The sequence below is a fragment of the Arvicola amphibius genome, chromosome 3, assembly GCF_903992535.2.
Source record: "Arvicola amphibius chromosome 3, mArvAmp1.2, whole genome shotgun sequence".
NCBI lineage: Eukaryota > Metazoa > Chordata > Mammalia > Rodentia > Cricetidae > Arvicola > Arvicola amphibius.
In genome coordinates this window covers 171,698,735-171,715,888 of record NC_052049.1, presented here as the reverse complement: position 1 = coordinate 171,715,888, position 17,154 = coordinate 171,698,735, and the positions used below count along the sequence as shown (strand labels likewise).

The window sequence follows — 17,154 nt, the reverse complement described above, 5'->3', positions numbered from 1 at the left end:
CTAATGGTACAAGTGAATGAGCACATTTAATAATTGAGTAGTTCATGTGCTGTCTTTGTGTGTATGTTGTTGTGTGTGGGTGCATGACGTTTGGAGGACAGAGGCCAGCCTTGGATACAGTTTACTTTGGATTTGATACAGGGTCTCTCACTAACTTGGAACTCACCGGTTAGGTTAGGATGGATGGTTCAAGGAATCCACCATTCCACCTTCCTGGTTCTTGGATTGTAAGTGTGCACTGCTTCACTCAGCTTTTCTGTGGGTTCTGAGGACTGAACTCAGAATTGTGATTAAACATTTGGGTATTTGTTTATAAAATTGTATGAAATAGCTGTCATCATTGCTGCCTCTTACTCTGTGTGTTCCTAACCAGCCAGCTGCCTCTGTTTGTCTCGTCTCTTGAATGGCTCAGTTTCCTCCTGGTTTGAGAATTATTTTGAAGTCTTGCACGCTGTTGAGATGTGTGGAAGGGTAGCCAGGTGTCCCGGAAGAGAAGTGAGAGCATGGGAGCAATTCATAGGGAGAAGACTTAGCAGTTCCTGTTCCTCAGATTGAACATAATGAGTTATAGGATTATAATTGTGCATAATCATCAGAATCTGACAGGAAAGGCATTTGTTTTATTTTTTTAATCTTATGTCGCTGGAGAATTAGCATCTTTAAAAAAATATAATGTGTTGATTTTGGATGATACGTTATGTTAATAGGTATTCAAGATTTTGAAATTTGCTTTCAAGAAAATGTTAGTATTGAATTGCCTTAGATACTCATTGTTAATCTGAGTATACATTCCTAAGTGGAAAGTAAGTTGCCGTGAATATTAGGATTTTAATTTATTATTCTATACTACATTCCAGTTGTTTAGTATACAAGTAATTTTCCTTTGTTTTTATTCCTAGGTTGCACGTTTTCAAAAAATACCTAATGGTGAAAATGAAACAATGATTCCTGTATTGACGTCAAAGAAAGCAAGTGAGCTACCGGTCAGTGAGGTCGCAGGCATTCTCCAAGTAAGTGGTGCTGAGGAGGAGGTGGGAAGTGTAAAGCAGCCATCTAGCTTAGGTCAGTGCTGACCTATTGTGTCTTTAATGACAGAAATACTGGTTTGTGCTGTCTAGCGTAATAGCCCCAGGCAAACATTGCACATGACAGGAAATGTGGCTGGAGTAATGGCTATGTGGGGGCTGGGCGGCACAGCTCAAGATGAGTAGTGTGGCCAGCGCTGTCTGCTCTCTATCAGTTGGATTGGGAAAGTAATTTAATTAGTAACATAATGGTTAGGTGTTAGGATTTTTTTTTTTGTTTGTTTGTTTCCCAAGATAGAGTTTCTCTGTGTAACAGCCCTGACTGTCCTGGAACTCTCTTTGTAGACCATGCTGGCCTAGAATTTACAGAGATCTGCCTACCTCTACCTCCTCAGTGTTGGGATTAAAGGTTTGCGCCACCATGCCCACCAGGATTTTTTTTTTAATTTAAATAGATTTTTCTAAGGTAAAGTGAAAGCTAAGTACAAGTGCAGGTTTGCAAATAAGTGTTAATTATATAATTTCAGTCTCTTCCTAGTTTTAAAAAGTACCGTCTAGTAACATGAAGAAAAGAATATCTTTCATTCACCCATTTTAATTGTTCCAAAGACACTGGTATCCATTTTTAGCAAGTTTTATTTTGGTATGTTTATACTTAGTTTTAAAACCACTATTTTAAATAAATTTAAGTTTTAGAAAGCTTGATTACTGAACTTCTGCCAACTTTCTGACCAGGGAAATTAGCCATTTCTAGGATGTTGTAATTTCATTTTTTATGATTGTTAAAATTATGATGGTAACTATAAGACATGTCCCAAGACATGAAAAAGTTCATGTTAACTTTATTATTTTGATTAATTTGAGACACCAAAATTTTCATTCTGATATAACATAATATAGGAGCAAAAAAATAAATCTCAGTTGGTAAGTTCAGAGAAAAGGAAGGGTACATGTAACCCATTGAATATTCTTTTGGAGACACAAATTTTAGAAAAAAATAATTAAAATCTAATTAAAGTTCATATGAATTATGGTTTACATTTATTCCTTTTTTCATAGAAAAAGAAAACACCATCTTGTTGCTTATTGAGATATTATTTATATAAATATCAGTGTACTTTTAAAAAGTTAATCTGTGATAATTTCATACATGGGTATAATATATTCTGGTTACACTCATCCTTTACCCTCTCTACTCACCAGCACCAACCTTCTCCCACCAGGTCCCCATTCCACTTCCTATGCTTTTTGTTTCCCTTTGTGGCCCCCACGGGTTAGCTAGGACTAGTTGGGTAGGCTGAGTGTGGTGCTGCACAAGAGCAAGGATAACTCACTAGTGGCTATATCACTGATAACAATGACTTCTCTGTCAACTCCTGACTGCTATCAGGTCCCCTGGGTAGAGTGGGGCTCCATGAACCCCTACCCTAGTTTGTGACTGCATATTTACTGACTCAGTGTTGCCTAGGGCCTATGCATGCAGCTATAGCTGCTGTGACTTCATGAGTGCCGTGGCCTAGGATAGTAGGTATGCCATACCTGTAAGATGGTGTTTCTGGGCCCTCCTCTACTTGTTTGGCTTCCATGAAGGGGTGTTTTTGGGTGTTCTCTTTAATGCTAAGCTCTCAGAAGTCACTTATTCTCAGAACCTTGACTAGCTGGGAAGGTCTTCATTTACTGCCATTTGTGGTAAAGAGAAGATCAAATCTGAACACAGCACTAGTTTGTGGATATAAATAAGTATTTAAGAAGCAGTTTGATATACCCACTTACCAAAATAAAAGTAAGTTCACCCTGCACTTGTTTTAAGTATGTATTTTGACAAATGTGACCAACAAGATCATACTCTGTAGCTCAGACTGCTGGTCTAGAACTCACTGTGTATCTCAGGTTGTCCTCCAACAAATGATCATTCTTTATAGTTAACCCTGTCTGAGTATTATGACTGCAAGTCCCATGCAAAACCTCTGGTACACTTTCTGTAATTATTAGGGGCTGGAGAGATGGCTCAGTGGTTAAGGCCACTCACTTCCTGTTCTTGCCAAGGACCCAGGTTCAGTTAACAGTACCCACCCAGTGACTCCCAATGTCTGTGACTCTAGTTCAGGGAATCCAGTGTCCTCTTCTAGCCTCTGCAGGCAATGCAAGAATGTGATACACAAAACAGGCAGAATGTTCACGCACATTTTAAAAAAGCTTCTTTTAATGGAATCATATACTAAGTGTTCTTTTGTGTCTGTTTGCTCTCTGCCAACATTTTAAATAACTTTTAATGTAAAATTTAATAGGCTGATCTTCAGAATGGCTTAAACAAATCTGAAGTTAGTCATAGGCGAGCCTTCCATGGCTGGAATGAGTTTGATATTAGTGAAGATGAACCACTATGGAAGAAGTATATTTCTCAGGTAAGATACTTCCCCTCCATCTCTGTGGTGTAACTTACATTGACTTTTTTGGTTGTGAATTCCCTGATATTTACCTACAGAGAAAGGAAATAATATTTTTGTAATGTCTTCCCCTAAAAATTTGCATGTTAAGTTGGAATTTCTATAGTCTTAGTTCTGACTCTGTAGACGCCCGGTTCCGCAGCCGTTCAGTTCCAAATAGACACATAGAGGCTTATATTAATTATAAACTGTTTGGCCTATTGCTCAGGCTTATTACTAATTAGCTCTTACATTTTGCATTAACCCATAATTTTTATCTATGTTCAGCCACATGGCTTGGTACCTTTTCTCAGTGAGGCATTCTCATCTTGCTTCCTTTGTGTCTGGCTGGTGACTGTGTCTGCCTTTCTTCTTCCCAGAATTCTCCTAATCTGGTTGTTCTGCCTATACTTCCTGCCTGGCTACTGGCCAATCAGCATTTTATTAAACCATTATGAGTGACTAATCATTACAGGGTATGAGAGCATTATCCCACAGCATGATTTTTTTTCATTTGATTTTAGGCAAAATTGAAAAGTGACTATGACTTACAGGGCAGCATTTTCTGTATCAATGTTCAACATTTTCTATATAAACAACCTTAGACAGTGACCTCTTTGTGGATGCTGAGCTTAGGCTTCATAGTGATAGGAGAATGCTGTATTTGCAGGTAAAAATTATTAAATACATAATTAAATACTAACTGCCAGAGTATGTTATACCTTTCTTATCAACTCTGTGATTTCTATTTGCCTCCATTGGTTATGACCTCAGGAAATAGTAAACTTACAGTCATTCATAATTACCTTTATTTTAATTTTTAGCAAAGGCTTACTATAGCTTTTAAAAATTTGGTAACAATTGCATTAGTGTAAAAAGCTGGAAGATTCTGTGGCTGGCTTTAACTAGTTAAAAGTTTGGTGTGCTAAACAAAGAAATACTTTGTGAAGGTATTAGAAAGTTTGGGTTTAACTTGTTTAAAAGAGAGCGTCAGCTAATGCCATAAGCTTTGTGCACATGGTTGTATAAAGAACTGAATGACTGGTGCTTTCCGTTCGTAGTTGTAACTTTATATTTGCACCCTACTATAAGGAAATCCTACCGTAGTTCATCTGGACCTATCACACTTGACTGGCAATGTAATTGAATTGTTTTCTTTCTTGATCCTGTTATTCTAGCCAGAGTACCTGACTCTTAGGATTCCTGTAAGAATTAAACAGTGCCTGAGATATAACAGTTAACATCTGTCATCTATTAGTCATACAGTAGTGGATGGTTCTTCTTCTTTAGGAGAATACTGAGGTTGTTGTTGTGTAAACATCTGTCTGGTACTCTCCTGTGAAGTGACATACTTAATTAGAATCATGGCAGAGCTTTTCTTAGGGCTGGTAAATGGCTCTCCACCAAGGTGTGATGGTTAGCACTTAACACTAAAGAGGGTTCTGTGGTTTACCCAATGCTTTAGTCTGAAGAAGGATGCTTAAAAGAAATTCCACACTAGCTCAGAATTGAGAAATAGATGGTTATTTATTTAGGGGTAAACTCACAAATCAGAGTCCATTGCTGGAACGAAGATCAGAAACTGAAATCCGCAACCCGAACAGAGAGGCCGGAAAAGAGGCCGAGTGCAGGCACTGCATCAGCATATATAGTATAAGAGGCCACGCCCCAGTAAGCGGGTAACCACTAGACTTCCTACAACATTAGTCGCATTCTTAGTTACAACAGATTCCTTCACTTAAGGGTCTATTAGAAGATTATGGCACTTAAAATTATTTAAATTGGAATTGGAGAGATGGCTCATAGGTTAAGAGTATTACTGGCTGCTCTTCCAGAGGTCCTGAGTTCAGTTCCTGGCAACCACATGGTGGCTCACAACCATCCATAATGAGATCTGGTGCCCTCTTCTGGTGGGCAGGGATACTTGCAGACAAAATCCTGTATACCTAATAAATAAATAAATCTTTCTAAAAAATTATTTAACACACAGGTGACACAGCTGGAATCACAGCCAGTTACTTTTATTCAGCCATACACTGTATGTTAGCTATAGTTTTATTTTGCTATCAGTTTTTAGTCTCAGTACTTAGGTTAAAAGCTTTCTTTTTTAGTCTCAGAAATTCAGGCACCTGTCTTTGTGACATTAATATAGTACTGTAAGCCAGGTTTGGTAATGTATTCCTATAATTCCAATATTGGAAGGCTTAGGCAAGAAGATCATTTATATGAACTACATAAAAGCATAAAAGAGCCAAAAATTAATATACTGCTGCAGGTACATACATACTATTAAGAATTAACAATTTTGTTGTTATGTTTGGAGATAGGATTTTTCTGTATAGCCCTGATTGTTCTGAAACTTGTTTTGTAGAGTATTTTTCTGTGTTCCTTGGCTCTCCTGAATCTTGGCTTATTTTTAACTCAGAGATCCGCCTGCCTCTGCCTTCCAAATGCAGGGATTAAAGGCATGCACCACCACTACTCAGTTTAGCAAATTCTTTATTGTAAATATTGATAATTAATCTTCTTTTTCTGAAAAGGAACTGTTACATAGCTTTTAAGCATGATCTCTACTTTTTTGTTGCTTGAAAATAAACTACATATAGACTCTTGTAATTTTGTAATGATGTCCTTTATTAAAAAAAGTTTCTTATTGAGGTCAAGTGGGGTTGTCCTTCATCTAAGAGTGTTGAATTGCTGGTCTTTCACCTCCAGTTTAAAAATCCCCTCATCATGCTGCTCCTGGCTTCTGCAGTCATCAGCATTTTAATGCATCAGTTTGATGATGCTGTCAGTATCACTGTGGTAAGTACACTCCTCTATTTTTAAAATTTTAATCTGTTAGTTAATTGTATCAGTTGGATTTGGCTTTACTTTGGAAATGTGAATCAAAATGAACCAGATTAAAAAAAATAATCAAATCCACTTTTAGTTTTAGTGATTTTCTTTAGTCTGGTTTGAGATGGAGGTCTTCCCGTGTTTCTCAGGCTGATCTTGCCCTCCTGGGCTCAGCTGTGCTGTTGTGTTAGCTTCCCAGGTAGCTGTGATTACAGGCTTGTGCCGTCAGTCTCACAGATGAGAAATAGTTTATAATTTTCTAGTTGAATCAAAATTCCTCATGCTTTTCAGTTGAAAATATTTTGACTAACAGTAATTGCTCAAGGAATATGTGATGTCAAAGCTATTTTAATAACACGTTCTTGTTACTATAGGCTTTTTGTCTTAATGGCAAATGTTATGGTGTATGAAACTGTTAGAGCCTTAGCACAATTGGAAATGGCCTTAGCTGTATCAGTAATCATTGTTTTCTTTAGTCGTCCTCTTTAGACAGGTACAGTAGTAGCCAGGTGTGGGAGGGAGGACCACATCACTAACAGCAGCTGTGCTACTTGGGAGGCAGAGGCGGGGGATAACACGTCTCAGGGTACCATGGGCAACTCAGTGAAGGAAGCCCTTCCTCAAATGTCTGGAATGTTCTTGATAGAGGAGTAAAACGAAATATATAAAATTTTTCCCCTGAGTATATACATCTGTGATGGATGGGAAGCATGTATAGATTGAAATGCAGTACCTGTCTTAAGGAAGGGCAGTTGTGACATAAACGAGCCTTTTCCTTAAAAGAATAATGTCGCTAGTGATAAGAATGGACACTTTCAAGTAATAATTAAAGTTACTGCAAATTTTTATGCATTACCATGAACTTGGGATTTTAGATGAGCAAGAATTATTTGTCCTCATCAACTTAGACCAGGAAGCCCAATGTGGAGAAGTTCAACAGAACCGCCATATACAGGCTGCCTATGCATGCTTCAGCATTGCCAGGGCATAAATACCATTTTTCACCGTGAACTTTTGATAGCTTCCAAGTATTTAAAACTTTAATGATATTAGTAGTGATTTTAACAATTATTAAATTTAGTAATTATGCCAACATTTATATTTGAATAATTAGGTGAACCAGTATTATTTTCCAAATGATTGATATCTGAGATTATCAAATTTCACTAGGGAAAAAGATCAATGGATTCAGTTGAAAAAAGATAGGTAGATAATAGAGTTTAATGTGGCAGATTATGAAAAGTTCATTGATACAGTTTTTCATTGTACAATAATGGTGAATACTTCCCTTGCCAATTTTTATTTTTTCATCTGAGGCTTGATTTTGTTCCTCTCATAGTTTATTAAAAAATTCTCATATTATGCTGCTTTTACCTAACAAAACATCAATTGGATTACAGCTTTTTATAGAAATAGTAGGATTAAGGTTAACTCAGCAGTAGAGAGAGCTCTTGCCTATCATTTGTTTGACAAATCAGCACTGGGAAAAAATGACCAATTTTTTTAAAAATTTTTTTTTTTTCTGGAAAAAGCTATGTGTTAACTTACCAGATTTTTAAATTCTTTTCATAAATTAGTATGTAGGAACTGAGGTTAAACAAGTAATTATTATGTCTGTTATAGCAAATGTTATCCACATAACTAAAAAATAGGCCTTAATTTGGGAGGACTTGGGTGGATTCAGAAAGTTTTGGAAGCTGTCATGGGTATGGTTAGCCATTTAAATTCATATTCTTCTCCCTCAGACCCTCAGGCAAATTGCTTTCTTCTCTCGCTAGCTAGTGCAAAAATCCGTTCTCCTGGGCTGCACAGCCAGAGAAAGACATTGTGATGAAAAGTTATTTCTTGTTAATGTCTGATTTAAAAGGCTGTTTGTTTTTTTAGGCAATACTTATTGTCGTCACTGTGGCCTTTGTTCAGGTGAGTAATCTATTTTTCCAAGTTAATAGTGGTTTATTAGTTGATTGCTTAAAAACAAAGTGACTTATGTGAAATAATCTGAACTTAATGGGTGGTAGTGTCTTCCTAATAATTCATTGTCTTGAAACAATCTCAGCTAATAACCAGCTGTGGATAGTTCATGAGAAGAGTGCACTGGGTAGGTAGTGAGAACATAGCCTAGATTTTTGGTAGAGACAGATGAGAAAAAAACACAGCAATATAAATATAATCCACTAAATTTAAAAATGTTTTTCTAGTTATGAACTGGGCCAGTACCTGTTAGTGCAGTGTCTAGATGAGGAAAACAGGTGGGTGTAAAGTTGTGAGCAGTTTGTGAGTGCCATCTGAAGAAGACGTGTGGGTCACTGAGACTTGTTTCTCTTAGTGAGCAGTACACTTTTTCACTGAATTTATTTCTTTGCCTTATTAGTCTTGTTTTGGAATTAAAGTTTTTTTTCAGTATTATAATCTCTTACTCCACTTCTAAAATTTCTTACTTTCCTCAGAAGGAATGGTCCTACTTCCTGTTTGTTATAGTCATTCCAACAGCAAAAAAAAGGGATAAGAAGTCTCTTTTAAATTAAGATGATTCTGAGTAATGTGGAGATGAGGTCATGAAATCTTTCTTTATGCTTAGGGAGAGGTAGGAGGATTGTCAACTCAAGGCTAACATGGGCCACATGCTAAACCCCTAATGTTAAACAAAGAAGGGAAAAAGAAGGGGGCAGAAAAGAGAGGGACCGTAACATACCAGGCATAGTGTCAGGTCAACAAGTATAGGAATAAAAACATAGAGGCTTAGTTTTATAAGTGTGTTTTATGTTTATTTAAATCTTTGAAACTTCTGTATATTTTAAGTTTCTACAATTATCAGGTCTTACTTTGAATACAGCTAATAAGAGTGGAAGGATTAATCCACTGTAGAGATAAATGTCATGATGCTGTATGTCCTGAGGTCAATGCTCTGATTTTTTAAGACAGTGATTGTAATTATTCTTACATCATGTATAATTTATTTCGTGATAACTTTTGTCACTGTCCTGGTGTCTTAAAGTAGTTCCTGACACATTAAGTTTCTAATTCTATATTAACTGAATGTAAGAAGCCAGCTGGAGTCTGATTACTTGGAAATTTTTGACCTCCTTTAGTAGACCATCAGTGCCCTTGTTCAGGGTTGAAGGGTCAAGGGTGGGGCATCTTCTTAAGACAGAGTATTGCCTTTGGGCTGTTGGCGCTAATAAATGCAGCATAAGCCATTTCAGGCTGTGCATCATCTAAGGAACTTACTCACTTCCAGTCAAGCGAGTGGTGTGATATATAGGGCCAGTAACGGGAGTTCTCTCATAACCTCTCTCCTAAATTGTGGCAGTCAGCTCCCTCTTGGATCTTCTTTAATATCAGATGTATGAAAGATTTCATTTAGGTATTACCACTGTATGAAAAGCCCTAGCAACTTGCCGTCTTTGGAAAATAAAGAGCTCCTATCCTCAAAATAGCCCACAGAGTTTTAGTCATCAACGTAATCAAATAGAGTTTTACATGGAGTGTGTTATGTGTTTTAAATGTAGCTGGGGTCTGTTGTTGCTGTCTCAATGGTAGTTTTATTTGATGCTGCATTAGCTACTTCCCTTATTGTTGTGACTCAGTGTCTGGCGAGAAGTAACTTGAGGGAGAAAGAATTGAGTTTAGGGAAGATGTGGTGCCAGGAGACAAGAGCTTATGGCCAGTTGCATTTAAACCTGCAGGTAGGGAGCTAAAAGCTGGCAGCAAGTGGGTTAGAATATAAAACTTGAAGGCCAGCCTTAGTGACTGACCTATGTCCTCCAATGAAGCTATGTTCCTAAAGGTTCTACAACTGTCAAAAGCACCACCACCATCAATCACATGAGCCTATGGGACATTTTACATTCAAACCACAAACAACTGAGAAAAAAAAAGATCCAAAACATTATGAAAAGCTTCATTTTTATTAATAAGTATGTTTTTATACAGATTTGACTCCTTTCCTCAAACATGTCTTAAGAAAGCAACAAAATATTTTTACAAACAAATCGAAACCATTCTTCCCACCATTTTCCTTCTGCCCAGCCCTTCAAGTCCCTGGCTACCTTGCACTGTCATAGAATGACGTCTTACAGCAGATAAAGGCTGATAGCTTCTGTTTGATTAGTTACTGGAGATTACAGTTGGTTAGTATTTTCTACCCTTACTGAATTTTGTATAAAACTTCCAAATTCTTCACTGTGGTTGGTGGATTGAGAGGCATGCCTAATAATTTTTTATATTTGTAGATTGTGCTTATATTTGTCCCTCTTGTCTGGGTAGTGACTGATAAAGTTCTGAGATACTCTGCAGTTGATGACAGGTGACTTAGTGATTGCTAACATGCAGGTATTTCAAGACTCTCCTTATCTTCTATTTTGCTTTTGTCTTTCACCTTTTAACTTCAAACCAAAAGATTAGAAACAAAGCAAGAATGACCTTGTGGCCACATGAAGCACATGTGCTAATGGAAGCATAGTCTAAGCAGCGCAGTGGGATGGAAGATGCTCCTGACCCATAGCTGTTGGCTGTGTGCATGGCAGGGTGTGTGATTGCAGAACAGCACAGGGCCTCTCAGCAGCTTCCCTTTCATAAAATTCAGGTTGGCAAGAAAAGCGAGTATCAGAATATTATCAGCCACACTATTATTTCCAAGCAAATATATTCCGCAAAAGAGTGTAGTTAGTGTGGACTTAAGTCCTCAAAGTAAAATTATGTACAGATTAGTATTTTGGTTTTATTGGTCACTAAACTCAAATATAAAATTATGTTAAAACTAAGGCTCAATTATGTTAACTTTTAATGTATTCTTTGGATGCAGTAATTGGATTTCATTTCCTTCTAAACAATCTTAGATTTGCACATTGATTTTTAAAGTGTATAATTGGGAATATATAATTTTCATAATTGTTTGATTATAATAATTTAGGAACACGTTTTTATGATTTAATATAAGGATAAGTAAATCAAGATATGAATTGGGAGAACATTGAGTGATAATGATTAATATTTAAGTTTAAAAGGACCATGTAAATTCCTTTGTGTTATGTTAATATTAAATTCTACTTTTTCTTTAATTAGGAATATCGTTCAGAAAAATCTCTGGAAGAATTGAGTAAACTTGTCCCACCAGAATGCCATTGGTATGTTCCTTTTATTTTAGAGTTCTACACCTTAAGAAAGTAGACTTTGGATGTGACTAGCATTGTAAGCATGATTGTTCCAGCTTTGTTTTAACATAAAGAAAACCAGTGAATATGACAAGAAAAGTCTTATCAGTATATCAAACATTTTATTACTGGTGGTTTTGAGAAAGCTTTGTTCAACAGTCTTTTTTTTAAAAAAATTGTTCAGGTATGTGCATATTTGTATGTGTGAGTGTGGGCATACATGTGCCATGACATACCTGGGAAGGTCAGAAAATTACTTCAGGTGTTGGCGTTCTCCTTCCACATTTTTTGAGGCAGAGTCTGTCTTGTTCATCACCATGTGTGCTGGCCCTTGAGGGCACTTCTGGGGATTCTCTCCATTTCTGCCTCCTATCTTCCTGTAGCTCGGCAGGGATGCAGTTAATGGTGGATTGAGAGGATGTAGATGATGGTGGATTTGTGCTTTCCCTGCTTTACTTGTAGGCACTCAGTTATGTGCAGGAGTGCGTGCGTGTTGAACACTCTTAGAAGTAAATGATGGAAACAGTGTAATGAAATCAATCGCATGATAGCCTCAGTGTTCATATTTGAGTAGCTAATCAATTTTTGTAAGGATTTCCCCCTTACCTGTGTAATTTAATAAGAGCATACAGTTAATCAAGTTCTTAAGTCTTCCGGACTAATTCCATGAAGGAAAGCAAGGAAGAGAGAAGGAGAGAAGAGAAGAGAAGAGAAGAGAAGAGAAGAGAAGCGAAGAGAAGAAAGAGAAAAGAAAGAAGAAGAAGAAAAGAAAAGAAAAGGAAAAGAAAAGAAAAAGAAAAGAAAAGAAAATACAAGAAAGAACAACAATCAGAAAGTCCCACCCTCCCTTAACGAACGCCCCCTCCTCCGTCCCCTCCCCCTCCTTTCTTTCTTTTCTTTTCTTTTCTTTTCTTTTCTTTTCTTTTCTTTTCTTTTCTTTTCTTTTCTTTTCTTTCTGGCAGGTCTTACTGACTTGAAACTTGCTACTTTGACCAGGCCATCTTCAAACTCAGAGATCTGCCTGCCTCTGCCTTACAAATGCCAGGATTAAAGGAATGTGTGATGATGCCTAGCTTGTTTTTTTTTAAAGATTAATTTTTAAAAATTGTTTTAAATAATTTGTGTGTGTGTGTGTGTGTGTGTGTGTGTGTGTGTGTGTGTATCTGTCTGTCTGTCGGTATATGCATGTGAGTTCCGGTGCTTGAGGAGGAAGTGTTGGATTCTCTGGTGCTGGAGTTTTAGGCAATTGTGAGCTGCCTGATGTGGGTGCTGGGAACCACATTTGGGCCTTTATCAAGAGCATCATGTGCTTCTTTAACTACTGAGCCTTCATTCTAGCCTGCTCTAAGTTTTTATATTTGACTTATCTCTTTGGAACTAACAGTGTTTTTCTTAAGACAGGTTCACTGAAACTAAATGTAGTCTTAAAGGGAAATAGTATGGTTTTCTTACTGTGATGATTTCTATTTCATGCTACAGTGTGCGTGAAGGAAAATTGGAGCATACACTCGCCCGAGACTTGGTTCCAGGTGACACAGTTTGCCTTTCTGTGGGAGACAGAGTTCCTGCGGACTTACGCTTATTTGAGGTAAATTGAGGGTACATAGATATTGATTAAAGCGTTAGCAGATCTAATGATAGCACATTTATTTGAAATATGTAGTATTGTGACTGAAATAGTGACAAGTGTAAACATGCCTCCCCTTATATTTGTTCTGCTGAAAAGTCTTTAGAGTTATCTATTTAGTCAATTAGCATACCTTTATGACAGCCTGATTTAGGTATTGTAGCAGACAGAGGTGATAGAATTATGTTGATTAGGGAATCCAGTATTTGTGAACACAGATCAGTATATGATAGAAGTCAGTAATCAGGTAAGAGAAGTTAAAAAATAGAAAGTGAGAGAAGAGGCATTATTTCTGACGTAGCAGAGAACAGAGAATGCCTCATGCAATGTAGGCATGATATTTGAAAAACAGTGTGGGAGAGGAAAGGAGAAGAGTATTAACCTCCGTGACAATTCCAATAGAGGTTCTCCTGGACTCAGTGTGGAGGTTTTGTCTCAAAAGACCCACTGAAAGTTTAAAATACTGTGCCAGAAACAATTACCTGTACCTAACTGGGCTTAAGGCACACAGTGCACTGTATTAATTGCTTACCCAATGAAACTGGACATCTGACTCTGGCTTACTACACTGCCCAGAATCACATGAGAATATCCTATTGTAATCTTAGAAAAGAGCTAAGTAAACAATAGAAGTGTGGTTTCTACTGGATGTGTATTTTACTTTCTTGGTGAGAGGCAGCGTTGTCTAACATTTTATCCCTCCTCTGGAAATGCACAGAAATCATCTGGGGCCATGGTCTGGAAGTGCAAGATTCTGTACATGCACCAGTTCCTGCCAAAGTGCTGCTTCACCCACCTCATTACACACTCATTAAAAACCCATTGTTTATATTCTGAGACAGATTCTTTTGGAATAGGTTCTTAAAATATAGATCAGGCTGGCCCCCTCCTTCCTCAGTGTATCATAGGTTTGAAGCCACCATACTTGCCTTAAGTATTTTTAGAGAAATAATTCACATATGATAAGATATGCACAAGTGAACTCTAACATTTAGTGGTTTTCAGTCTGTTCCCATTACCACAAGCTAATTATAAAGTTTCATATCTTTCTAAAGAAAACTCCTTATCTTTTAACATTCACTGCGTTTTTACCTCCAATAGCCACTGATTTTAGCCACTGGTTTTTTTTTTTTGGACACAAAAGTATGTTTTCTTATTCTAGACATTTTATTAACTTAAAGGAATCATATAATATGTAGGGTTTGTTTTGTCTGTATATTTCACTTAACATATTTTCAGGTACTTCATCTACTACTTTATTACCTTTTATTGCCATATGATTTTCTGTTTTATGGATATACACGTAATAAATTTAATCCGCTTATGTTGAAACACTTCTAGTAGGGAAGGGCTTTTGCTGCTTTATTATTTATATCACTGTGGTGCTGTTACCTGTGGGACTGTTTCCAGACCCCTCCACTTATGACTTCTTTTGCCAGAGAAATTTTTTGTCACCCCAAATGTAGGCATATAAAATATATCTGCAAATGCAGCATTAACAGATAATATATCACAAAAAAAATGACAGTTCTTCAGTATGCATATAATTCACCATTTATTATAGGGAAAGCAAGCTAACCAATGAGATGGGAATATTTTTTAATTTTTGCATAACGAATTAAATTTTGGACTCGAGAGATGACTGGGTATTTAAAGAGTACTTGCGCCTCTTGCTGAGAACTGGGTTTGATTCCCAGCAACAACATGTTTGCTCACAACCATCAGTAACTCCAGTTTCTGGGGACCCGATGCTCTCTGTGGCCTTTGTTAGCACCAGAGAATGAATACACGTGCGCACATGTGCACACAGACAGACAGAGAAACAGAGAGAGATTTATTAGAATGGCTTGCAGACTGTGGTCTATCTTGTCCAGCAGTGGTTGTCTGTCTACCAATGGAAGGTTCAAGAGTCCAGTAGTTGTTCAGTCCACGAGCCTAGATGTCTTAGCTGGTCTTCAGTGTACATTGGAATCCTAAAGAAGTATGAAGGAATGGACTTGCAAGTGAGAGCTAGCAGGCAGTGAGAAAGAACAAGCTTCCTTCTTTCATGTTCTTTATATGGACTACTAGCAGAGGGTGTGGCCCAGATTAAAGGTGGATCTTCCCACCTCAAAAAGTCTGGATTAGAAGTGGGTCTTCCCACTTCAAATGATTTAATAAAGAAAATAAAAATTTCTCACAAGTGTGTCTATTTTGTTTAGTTGACATCCAAGCTGTCATACCCCGTTACATTCTTACAGGTCATGCCAAGAAGTTTTGGTTCTAGAGGGGAGAGTGCTCCTGCCAGGAGCCACTGCAAACATGCCATTGAACTGGAAGCTCAGACTTCTCCCTGGTGGGACAGGAAGCTAAAATTTTCCTGGTGTGTCACTAGGGGTAATAGTTTGAAAGTATCCCTGTTTTCACCCCTTGATTGCTGGACCTGTGGGTCCTGGCTGTGGGAGAAATTGGACCATGTATTAGATGCCAATTCACAGTACATACTGTCTACCTCCTGGGAAACCTGCCCTTAGCCCTATGGCTGTTGCCAGCCAGCTATTTGGTGCTGTAACTGTGTCTTCAAAAGGTCCTCTGCCTTTCTGCCAGGTCAGCTGCGTTAGGATGGCAGGAAACATGATAAGGCAGGTGGATTCCATGATCTCATATTTCTCTGGCTGAGAAGTGAGATCCTTGGTAAGAAGCAATACTGTGTGGAATACAATATTGTGGTGGAATAGACATTCTCTCAGTTCCTGTATGGTGGTTTTGTCAGATGCATTATGTTCAGGAAAGACAGATTCATAACCAGAATAAGTATCTACTCCAGTAAAGAAGGACAAAACATTGTCTTTCCATGGAAGAAGTGGCCCAGTCGTCAAGTTGACAACCAATAATAGTCATCACAGCATACATGCAGGCAAACACTGATGAAAACAAACCTTCTGTTAAAAATAAAAATCCTGCCTGAGCAGTTGATTGCAAGATGAATATTCTCCAGAATTGATCAATATTTTCATTTTATAATCATTAATGCTGAGAATGCCACTTTGCATAAACACATAGCACAAAATGGCAGAAGTATGTTTAGGGTTATTTCTGAAATTATTGAAAAATTTGCCCTAATCCCAAGCCAAAATTCATCATTTTTTGTGAAACTCATGTTAACAATTCATATAGTAATGTTTAAAATCAAACATTCTTACGTTATCGTTACACAAACCAAACTTGTACTGATTTGATAACTACTTGTTAAGGACTGATATCAGAAGAATATTGAAAGTCTTCATCATTAGTAAACTATTATGTTTATGTAACAGCAGAAACCTTTCTACGAACAATAAAAACCTTCCAGTTCATAAAATACTTAGGCAGTGTGTGGTGTGACTGTATGCACAAAGTGTATGTTGTGTGTTTAGAACCAGACAGCAGTGAAGCTGCACAGTTCAACATGGGTGAGTCCTGGCAGAAAAAAAACCTCAGATTTATTAAGCATTTGATGTTGAATGTTTGTACAGTTATTGGATGTTCAGAAATCTTTCACTGTTACCAAATTTTTCATGACCTCTTATAATTAATGTGATCTCAACCTGTGTTATGACCACAGTTTAAGAATTGGGCTCCCTCGGGCTGAGGAGATGGTTGAATGGGTCAGAATACTATAAGCAAGAAGGCCTGAGTTTGAGCTCTAGGACCCATGGTAAAGCTGGGCAAGACTGCACAAGTTTGGAATCCCAGAATCATGGTAGAAACAGGCAGATCTGGTGCTTGCTAGCATGGACACGTGGTCTTAGGTTTGTTTTGTTTTTTTTGTTTTTTTTTTGTTTTTTTTTTGAGACAGGGTTTCTCTGCAGCTTTTTTAGAGCCTGGCCTGGAACTAGCTCTTGTAGACCAGGCTGGCCTCGAACTCACAGAGATCCGCCTGCCTCTGCCTCCCGAGTGCTGGGATTAAAGGCGTGCGCCACCACCGCCCGGCTTTGTTTTGTTTTTTAGTGGTTATGATAAAATCCTCTGACAAAAAACAGTTTAGCTCACAGTTCATGGTTGCAGTCCATGATGGCAGGGAAATCAAGCTCCCAGGAGCTTGGAATAGCTGTCTCCATTGTTAG

General features: G+C 37.6%; 1 protein-coding gene across 2 annotated transcripts in view; it reads left to right on the top strand.

Moving 5' to 3' along the window:
- Atp2c1 (ATPase secretory pathway Ca2+ transporting 1) overlaps window positions 1-17,154 on the top strand; it is a 114,516-nt gene that overhangs the window by 53,343 nt on the left and 44,019 nt on the right. For both annotated transcript variants that reach the window (XM_038321352.2, XM_038321354.2), the window contains exons 2-7: window positions 900-1,010; window positions 3,314-3,430; window positions 6,167-6,256; window positions 8,174-8,209; window positions 11,354-11,415; window positions 12,922-13,030. In XM_038321352.2, coding sequence (XP_038177280.1) covers window positions 900-1,010; window positions 3,314-3,430; window positions 6,167-6,256; window positions 8,174-8,209; window positions 11,354-11,415; window positions 12,922-13,030 — 525 coding nt within the window. The remainder of the gene's footprint in view (window positions 1-899; window positions 1,011-3,313; window positions 3,431-6,166; window positions 6,257-8,173; window positions 8,210-11,353; window positions 11,416-12,921; window positions 13,031-17,154) is intronic.